The 10,799-nt window shown below is 36.3% G+C and overlaps 1 protein-coding gene across 1 annotated transcript in view; it reads left to right on the plus strand.

Annotated features, from left to right (window-relative positions):
* The window catches only part of LOC107667154 (high affinity immunoglobulin gamma Fc receptor I-like), a 10,394-nt gene extending 3,174 nt beyond the window's left edge, over nucleotides 1-7,220 (plus strand). The window contains exons 2-8 of the mRNA XM_016458750.1: nucleotides 1,022-1,075; nucleotides 3,137-3,181; nucleotides 3,726-3,950; nucleotides 4,026-4,304; nucleotides 5,227-5,501; nucleotides 6,392-6,632; nucleotides 6,742-7,220. Coding sequence (XP_016314236.1) covers nucleotides 1,045-1,075; nucleotides 3,137-3,181; nucleotides 3,726-3,950; nucleotides 4,026-4,304; nucleotides 5,227-5,501; nucleotides 6,392-6,632; nucleotides 6,742-6,920 — 1,275 coding nt within the window. The 5' untranslated portion in view covers nucleotides 1,022-1,044 and the 3' untranslated portion in view covers nucleotides 6,921-7,220. The remainder of the gene's footprint in view (nucleotides 1-1,021; nucleotides 1,076-3,136; nucleotides 3,182-3,725; nucleotides 3,951-4,025; nucleotides 4,305-5,226; nucleotides 5,502-6,391; nucleotides 6,633-6,741) is intronic.
* Nucleotides 7,221-10,799: the final 3,579 nt, after the last annotated feature.

Here is a 10,799-nt window from a genome sequence, read left to right on the forward strand (position 1 = left end):
TCAGCATTATTACTCCAGTCTTTAGTGTCACATGATCTTCAGAAATCATTCTAAAATGCTGATTTGCTGCTCAAAAAACATATATTATTATTATGTTGAAAACAACTGAGTAGAAATTTTTCAGTTCCCTTTCATGGGAACTTCGAACTGTGTCCTCTAGGGGTCGCTATGGGGGAACGCCTCGTCGTGACCCGAGACGGATTCTTTGATGAATAGAAAATTCAGAACATCATTTATCTGAAATATAAATCTTTTGTAAAATTATAAATGTCTTTTGATCAATTTAAAGCATCCTTGCTAAATAAAGGTATTCATTTCTATAATTTATATAAAATAAAATATATATCCACATAGAAAACAGCTATTTTAAATAGTAAAAATATTTCACAATATTACCGCTTTTGCTGTATTATGGGTCAAATAAATGCAGGCTTGGTGAGCAGAAGAGAATACTTTAAAAAACATTGAAAATCTTACTGTTCAAAAAATTTTGACTAGTTGTGTGTGATGTGTGTTCCTCTGTGTCAGCGCTCCATTCACGTGTGTGTGTGTGTTTGGACTGAAAAAGGTGGTACATGTGCTTGGTAAGCAATTTGACAATATTAAAGTTAATATTTTAGGTGTATGCGTCAGAAAGCATGCTGTTAAAATACCAGCAGACAAGCTAATCCAGCACAAATTAGAGCATAAAAAGTCACCAAAATTAAGTATTTGAACCTTATGATTAATTACGAAATGAGAGGGGAAACTGCAGAAAGGTCCACTTTTGGGAAAAGGAAAAATAAATAAATAAAGGAACCCAGCCTTCCACTAGGCTGGCTAGGGGCCTGATGTGGGCCCACCCACTTAAATATTTCTGGCCTCACCCCTGATGTGAAGAAAAGATCAGACCAGAGAGAAAGACAACATAACGTCAAAAGAAAAGAAAACTTATAAGACGTGTTTCTTTATCAACTTCAAAGAAACATTTGCACATGCTTTCTGTCCATCAGACAGTCATACAGTATTTCTCTTTCTGAAGGACAGCGCGGATCAGATCGGGTGATGGACACGAGGTCTCTGCTGACACTGTCAGGTAAAAACCATACAGTCTATGGCAGTGCTTCTCAAAGTCTGAACAATCCGGATCCGGATCCGGACCCGGAGGGAATTCAGTCCGGACCCGCCTCCGTTTCGTATTTCAAGAACACTAATTTCCTACTTTGATAAAACGCATGTTAAACTTGTAAATCATATGTTTAGTTTTTTAATGTCTTTTTGGAGATGGTTCGAAATGAAAGCGAAGGCGAGATATTGAAACTTTTCCTTCATGACAAGTGTTTTATTTTTTTAACACTTATTTATTCAACTTTCAGATGATGTATACATCTCAATTTTAAAAAAGTGACCCTTATGACTGGTTTTGTGGTCCAGGGTCACATATTTGATTAGGCTAAAGTTACTAATGTCAAAACAATTATGTTACTTAAGTTACAAGTGCAGTGTTAAGAAAAAAATATGAAGTAAAATGCATTTTTAAATCATGTTTTGCGCGTCAGCCCTTTACTAAATCACCGGAGAATGCGAGTTAAAATGCAGACGAGTCATACAACATTTAGATGCAATGAAAGGTTCCCTATCATATTTCAAAATGTTGCACTCGATTTCACATATTTTAGTCTGGCATTATAGTTTGGGAAAAGTTGAACTAGTAAATGTGTACAAGTTTATGTCACAATTACACTAATATAAGCAGGACTCGAATTGAGGGGGGGATGCGGGGGGTAAAAAAGTACTGTACTTTACATACGGTAAAGGTATGATTTTTCCTTCATTAGAATTTAAAAACATTCCCCTGACATAATGTTATTGTGCTGTATGTGTAACTGTGAGGGACTGAGAGATGATAGGAGAGCTGACATTATCGAGTCATCGACTTTGCAAAAACCAAACAAAAACACGTCTTGAGAGTCCAAAAGCGTTCACTGCGCGATGAACCTTATTAACCTTATAATTCAAGCAATTAAAGAAAATATACCCATGTATGAGTTTTTATGTTTTTATATTCATTTCACAAGCAATGTACTTTTCTGAATATCAGTAGACCTACATGCGCGAGCACAAATGTGCTATTAATTTTATACAGCAGTGCATAGTAACATGGTGTTTCGTTCCTTGAACGAATCAGTTTTTGAACGAATCAAGTGAGCCAGTGATTGAACGGCCCATTCAGATGGACACTTTCCCTGCATCCCAATGTGCATACTATTCAGCCTGTCTGCCCTAAATAGTATTGAAAATTACTAATATCACATAGAATTTAGGATGGATGGTATGCACAGCCGTTTTGAACGAGTCATTTGATTTGAACGATTCAAGAAATAACTTATCAAAACAAGGGCTTGCTGCCACCTACTGGTTTTATTGTCATCTTTATTTATCCATGACAGGCCTAAACCAGACAAGGTTTCAGCACAAAAGCACATTTAGCAAAATATTGTTTAATTATCAATATTGACCAAAATTCCTCCATTTCAGGCCCAAGAAGGTGAAAAAAGCTTATAAATAATAGTTCATTTTATAAGGCTAATTTTAATTTATTTTTAATCATTAAATAAAAACCTTTTTAAAAATTAGACAACTTTTGTAATCATTATATAAAATTAGCTACAGGAATGATCTCAGCCGCTAGTTGTAATTGTAAATTTGTGATTTGTACAAGTTTGTAGTGGATTACTTTTTTTGAGTAATTCAGCCAACACTGGTCACTAATTTATTGCATTTGGTTACTGGCCTACAAATAGTGTAGATTTACACTCTTCAGGGCCCTAAAACCTGTTTATTTCTATGGTCAGTGGGGATAAAAACCCAGGTTTTCAATGTGGTCTCAAAATTGCAGCAGGTCAGTAACTCTCTATCATTGTTTTGGTCATGTTTTAAGTCATTATGCATCCAGAACTGACTTGGTGTGTCTGTCTCATTCCAATAAATCTGCACATTTAAGCCTTTTTTAAGGGGTTAAAGGTTAAAACTGCATCTTATCAGAAGATTTGTAATTTGCTTTTCTTTCTTTCTTTTTTTTTGACTCTGCATAAAATAAAGATGTAGTTTCATAATCCAGAAAAATAATTCCATAGTAATTATTTTTATGTCACAGTGTTGTTCGTTCTCATAAGGGGGAACAAGGGACAGAAACCAACAGGTAAATACATAAACATGTTTTATGACACACTTTTCTATGAACCACAACATATGGTAAAATTCAATGCCTAAAGATGTTTTCTGCCTGATCCTCAAAACAACAAAAGATTTAATATCATACAGTATCAAATCTATTCTGAGCACAGAGTTGAGCAAATTCAAGTGCAGATCTTTAATAACTAATAATATGTGTAGATCTAGTGACAAAGACATCATAACACAACAAGCATCCTGATGTTTCTAGCGTAGTCATGAAAAGTATTAATTTATGTATTTGTTCATTTAATGCATATATGCATGCATGTACAAATGTAGGCTGGCATGCATGCAGGAATGTATAAATGCATGCATGAATGAATGAATGAACAAATTAACCTTTTAATTATCCATTCCAGGAAGTGAATGTTCTTTTTTTGCAGAGTAGACAGCACTAAATCACTGTGTTCAATTATTGCCAATCAATCATATTTCATAATAGTAGAGAAGTCAGACAACCTGCCATTATAGAAGATTTGTGTCTTATATGTCTGTTTTCTTTCTCTCAGTGTCTCTCCGGCCGAAGTTCCCACAGGTGTATGTTGGAGATGACGTCACTCTGATCTGTAACCATAAAGGAGGGAGTAAACCAACAAAATGGCTTATTAACGGAAAAGTACAACCACACGAGGATTATTCAATGCTTCTTATTGCAGTAACACCAGAAAACAACGGGATGTATGAATGTGAGCAGGCCGGATCAAAGAGTGACCCGTACCCACTCACTGTACTGGGTATGAACACCATCCTAAATGTTCATGATCATCTGTTCCTCCTGCTGTTTCTCATGATCTCTCTCTCTCTCTCAGAGCTGGAGCCTCTCGCTCAGCTCTCTCCATCTGTAGGAGGTGCTGTGATGACCAAAGGAGATGGAAGAAACCTGGTGCTGCAGGCGGACGATGATCTGAAGGACTGGGCTTGTTTTGTGTTGAAGGGAGTGAGCACCTTCAGTCTAGGACTCGATGTTGATGAGAAGATGAACAGAGCTGTTATATTTGCAGAATTAAAGGAGGCAGAAAGAGCCACTTTCTGGTGCAAGAAAAAGAAAAAAGATCTTCGAAGCAATGCTGTGACTCTGAAAATGACAGGTGACTCCTTACTCCACTTCCTGTTGTATTTCAGATCACCTGTGTGTAGTTAAAGGGATAGCAAACACAAGTCACTGTCACTTTAAACCTGTATGAAACAAAATAAGGTATTTTGAAAAACAGCTTGACTGTTTTTGTCCATACAATGAAAGTCAAAACAATGCAGTGGGGTCCAAAGCAACACTGGAGCCCACTGAAAAAAAAAACATGCCTTCTGTTGCATTTGTAGTCCACTTCTAATTGCATTATGCAGACTGCTATACTTCATAAGTTATGTCAGTTAGTTCCCATCAGTCTGACACGCTCTTATAATTCATGTAACATCTAAACTTGACAATCATATGAATCCAACTTTCACAATAACTGAATTTGAAAGAAATGGTCTATTAAATAACCATCTGAATCATACTGTACCCCCCATTTTTATTGAAATAAATTTAATATTTATTTTAAAGGGGTTATGAACTGAGAAACCAAAATTCTCTTGATCTTTTGACATAAAAGAGGTCATTGTACTATAAAAACATCCTGTAAGTTTCAGAACTCAAAACTTTCTCATTAGTCTAAAACAGCTTATATTGAAGCCAGTCTGCCAAAACCACAGGATGTGGAATGTGCCACTCTGTGATATACAGTAATAGTGTGGCTAAACTCCATGTAACACCAACAGTAACACCATGATTTGCTACTTGGTTGCATTTGGCTTTAAGAGGAGGGATGTTCTAATTCTAGAGAGCATTTGATTGGACAAAAATTTGGATACGCCTGTGAGTGCAACATGATGTCATCAATATTTTGGTCTGTTTTCCCAGAAGGAAACAAAGAGTCAATTTTAAAATAAATTTAATCTGCTAAACGTTTAGATTAAGGTTTCTTTCAGCAGCATGTGCAGTCTGACCTGTGTTTGGTCTCTGTTTCTCAGAGCTCATGGTGATGTTGGTTCCTCCGGCCGTTCCTGCGCTGCAGGGGGAGCCTGTGGCTCTCAGGTGTGTAGTCTGGGGTGGACCGAAGCTGGAACAGGCCATCTTCTATAAGGATTCAAAAAAAATCAAGACCACATCTGAAGGAACATACACCATCACCAACGCCACACAAACTGATAACGGCAAGTACAGCTGCCACGCCACCTACAGGTACAGCCACATCACTGCAGAAGCAGCACAGAAGCAAGGAGATTCTGATGCTCAGGAGTTAAAAGTTATAGGTAAACACAACAACAGCTGCATTACCTCACACTTTCATTAATACAGAACCACTAATACTGCATGTACTAACAAAAAAAGTACCTGAAAATATTTTTTGGACATGGTACCATGGTGTTCTTTAACATACGTAAGAATATCATGCAGTACTATGTGTAACAATAGAAATAATGTTAATAATAATAATAAATTAATCATAAAAAATTCTGATAATAATATTTTACATTTTAAGTAAATTAAAGTAAGTAATCTAAAATAAAATTATAAAAGCAATCCATCACATCTTTCTCTTTCACTGTTTTCACTGGCTGCACCCAAAAACAAGCATTCCGCACGACCAGCATGGTCCAGTTCATGAACAAATGATTCTTATGAGTCAGTACTTTTAATGAATCAGTTATTGGTTTAAATCAGTCTAACTAATTACTCACTAAATCTGTCAGAACTGATACATTTAAGCATATTTAACCCATGATCTTAACTGGTGGCACATGGTGCTGACAATGCTAAGGTACAAAAACAGAATTAACTGAATTAACATCATTAACGCTCATATAACTAGTACTTAAAGATACACATTCACAAAAACATCTGATTGTAATTGTGTAATAAATAGAAACATTTGAAATTCTAATTAAATTTGCATTGTGCCTAAAAACCTTCACCCATTGTAAAAATCACAGCCTCTCTTGATTTATTGCTTTAATAAAGGGGGAAAAATTAATTAGTTTTTTTTTTTTTTATTCTGCTTAATTTGGACCAGTTACAATCCAGTATAAAGCAAAGATACTATGTAAATACCACTATATATGAATACTATATTCGTCTGAAATCATCAGTGCGCCACAGTCTTTTTTTTTTTAAGTCTTTATTTCTGTTGTACAGGTGAAGCCTCCTGCTGCAGTGATTTCAGCGTCTACTAACAGTCTGCGGTGTTCCTGTCCTCACTGTCCTGCCAGCTGCACGTCCTACCACTGGTATCACACACTCTTTAATGACCCATACACACGCAGAAAACTAACTGAAAATGACGAGTTTATTACTGTAGAAGATGAAGGACTGTACAGCTGCCGGAGGGACTGCGGGAAAGGTTTCTCCCGTTTCAGCAACGACTACAGCTACGCAGGTACTCATGCTCTTTCAGGTTGACTGCAATGATGTATAAATGCACTAACTGTCACATTCAGTTTTCGATTCACGTGTCATTCATTTTTATCATAAAATCTTTCTCTCAGCACAACCAGTGGAGTTCGGACGCATGTGGTACATACTGGTCGCAGCACTGATTTTGTTCGTGATCATCATCGTGCTGATCATTGTGCTGAAGTACAGAAGATGTGGAAGAATGGATATACAAGCACCTGGACGGGATGCGGATCAAGACAGGATGATGAGTGTACACTATGTACGTTAAACAGGCGAGCAAAGAGAAAGAATGAGGGATCCTTGAAGAAAAAGAACCACATTAATGTTCTTTCAAATAATCAAATGGCTTTTTATTAATCTAAGGTAATGGAGTTTTCTATAACTTTGCCAATAGTTAACAGTAGTTTAATGCCAGTTATGATTAATGCAATAGAGGTCACAGCACACAGATCAATGTGAGAAAGAAGCATCACCATTGGGATTTGTGAAAATGCTTTAAAGGAAAGTGAAGTATTTGTGGCCAAGTATATACTCGGAATTTGTGCTCTGCATTTAACCCATCCAAGTGCACACACCGTGAACACACACCCGGAGCAGTGAGGCCATATTGCTGCGGCACCCGGGGAGCAGTTGGGGGTTCGGTGCCTTGCTCAAGGGTCTCACCTCAGTCGTGGTGATGATCATTGAGGGTGGAAGAGAGCGCTGGTCATTCACTCCCCCCACCGACAATTCCTGCCGGTCTTGAGACTTGAACCCGCAACCTTCGGGTTACAAGTCCAACTCTCTAACCATTAGGCCAGGACTGCCCCCAATAGTTCACCTAATGAAAATGTGCTCACCCTCAGGCCATCCCAGATGTAGATGAGTTTGTTTCTTCATCAGATTTGGAGAAATTTAGCATGGCAACACTTGCTCACCAATGGATCCTCTGCAGTGAATGGGTGCAGTCAGAATGAGAGGCCAAACAACTGATAAAAGCATCACCAGTAATCCACACCACTCCAGTCCATCAGTTAACATCTTGTGAAGCCAAAAGCTGCGTGTTTGTAAGAAACAAATCCATCATTACAGTTTTTTTTTTTTTCGCTTTTGGTTCTATTTTCACAAGCAATTGTTACATTTTCAAAACTCTTAGTACTAATATCACAATAGATCATCAAAAGTGCACTTTTTTCAAACATTTCAGCATATTTTCAGTTATCTTGTACAATACACACAATCACAAAGTATCCTTTTCACTACACAAAATAAGTGTTTCATCTATTAAATGTTTCATTCACTGTAACAGCCTTTCATAAAGCTCTTACTATTAAATTTTTCATTTGCATGTCTTCTCATTCAGTTTAATACATTTGTTTATCATTTAATCTAACTCATCTTAATGGTTAATCAGTGAATCATTTGGTGCATCTATAGATATCTATAGATATAGATTCAGAAGATATAGTTTCTAAGAACTTGTTTGCAATTTACAGATAATCAAATGCACTGAATTATTTTTACACTATAAGTGATTTATCTTAGATGATAACCACTATTTTGTAAGTGGGTGTGTGGGTGTGTGTGTGTGTGTGGTTCAGGGAAACTTTATGTTATGGGGACAAAAATGTCCCCACAAAGATTGCAATATCTGAAATCCTTGTCCTTGTGGGAGACTTTTTTTGAGAGGGGGGCTTTTATACAGTATAAAACCTATTACTCCTATGGAATGTCACCATAATGATAGGAATACCTGTGTATGTGTGTGTGTGTGTGTGTGTGTAAGTGAGCAAGTGAGCAAAACCTGACAAAATCACCAAACATACAGCAGGATACAAGGGAGAGGAACTGATCAGAGATGTATCAGAAGAAGGGAGACAGATGACATCAAATACAGCATTTTACATTACATTATGCCATATACTGTATGTAGAGGCGTATACCATGGTAGAGACTGCACATTACCTTACAGCTACAGTAAGTCATGTGGCACAGCGAGGACATTTACTGCATTGACAGAACTTTATGGATTTTATGTGGGTTATGCAAGTTAGGTAATGTAAGAGTATTTTCTAACATGACAAATATTGCCTGTATTCTGCAAAAATAAAAAAAAAGTGATTTGAAGCATGTTTCTTGCATTGTTTGCTCTTGAATGAACGGATTGCTAAAAGTACTAAATTGAAAGAAGATCACAATGTTGTGTTTCTGTGATTAAATCAAATGTTCTCTATATATTACAATAATCGTATGTTTTTTTAAACAATGATTGTGTGGATGAAAATACGTGTAATTGTAGTGAAAGCATGAGATCAGTTTGGATTTTTGTACAAAAAGTTTTGAAAATATACACCTTTTGAAAATAGTATCAACGCGAATTAAAAAAACAAACTGCAAGACGTTTTTAACTTCAAACTGTTGTTTCCAGCTAAAATACCAGTCCATAATCCATAATAACATCTCCAGTGAAAAAAGTCCATCTCCTGTTGTCTCTCACATCAAAATCCACAAACATATTTGTTTAGAGCTGCTTTGGCTTGTAAACGGTGCTTGATCTGTGCAGATTTCTCTCCTGATTCAGAGACCAGAACAAAAAAACAAACTGCAAGACGTTTTTAACTTCAAACTGTTGTTTCCAGCTAAAATACCAGTCCATAATCCATAATAACATCTCCAGTGAAAAAAGTCCATCTCCTGTTGTCTCTCACATCAAAATCCACAAACATATTTGTTTAGAGCTGCTTTGGCTTGTAAACGGTGCTTGATCTGTGCAGATTTCTCTCCTGATTCAGACCAGACCACTTTTACACTGGAGAATGCAATATAATGGATAGAGGACACATATTTTAACCAGAAGCGATGGTTTGATGTTAAAATGATCTCATTGTTTCATCATGTTTATTTTCAGATCTTAATTCTACTTTTAAGAACTTGTCCTGACTATAACAAGCAATGCATTTTCAGCTTTCAATGGATTTTCAGATTAATTGAGGATGTATATCAAATAGAGCACAGCTGCATAACTCTGTAATTCAGTCTTTCTCCACTAAAGGTCAAACTTGTGCCCATCATCAAACCCAGTCCTGCCGAGGTTCACCACAAGAGGTCACCGCAGGATGGATTTGCTTTCCTGAGTGTTGAAATTAAAGGGGTCATATGAAGCTGCTAAAAAGAACATTATTTTGTGTATTTGGTGTAATGAAATGGCAAATTTTGAACACAGAAAAAGTTACATAGTGCTGCTTTAAATAGTGTGTAAATTAGGCCATGGTCTGTTTTCTTTGGTGTAACATGATACGGATTCAATGGCGTCGATACTTTTAGTTTGCCCATCATTTATTGATCATAGAAACAGCTCCTAACTGCACAATAATACAGTAGAAATTATGAATGTAGATCACAAATGTAGCTTAAGAACTCCAAAAATACCTACTGTATTAAAATGCATTAATTTTATTTAAATTATTTGGTATAAATAGATAATGTGTAAACAAATAAACACATAGGTAGAAATACATTTATATTATTAATAATGGTAAAACATTAGTTTTAGTATGCTGTAGATTGAAAACAGGAGTTTGACCTTATGTCTCCGTGTTTGCACAACTGCAGCAACGGTAGTAATAATCACAATAATGAAGGTTAATCATGTAATCTTTGCTTTATCACAAGTTTTTTTTTGTTATACATTCACATTTCACAACATAGAACAAATACGTAGGAAACAAACCCCAAGAAAGAAAAAGACACAAACGCAGTGATGTGATACAAACATGTCCTCATCATAAGTGAATCACCTTATCTTAATTATTCAGAGAGATAACCACAGAAATATCACACTGTGGGATCTGCTTCTTGACTGATATTAAAGGAACAGTTCACCCAAAAATGTCAATTCTGTCATAATTTCCTCGCTCGATCCAAACCTGTACGACTGACTTTCCTCTGTGGTTTACAAAAGAAGCTCATTTTAAAAATGTGCTGTATGCTCATTTACGTACAACTAAAATGAGTCCGGACGCAAGTTTTCAAGCTTAAAAAGCATCATAATTAATCATAACAGCAGTCCATGTGACTCACACAGAATATCCAAACTCTTCTCTTAAATCATACGATCAAATTCACATAATTACAAGGATATTCTTCTTGCCTACTGCAATAGAATATA

The sequence above is a fragment of the Sinocyclocheilus anshuiensis genome, unplaced genomic scaffold (assembly GCF_001515605.1).
Source record: "Sinocyclocheilus anshuiensis isolate Anshui unplaced genomic scaffold, SAMN03320099.WGS_v1.1 scaffold415, whole genome shotgun sequence".
NCBI lineage: Eukaryota > Metazoa > Chordata > Actinopteri > Cypriniformes > Cyprinidae > Sinocyclocheilus > Sinocyclocheilus anshuiensis.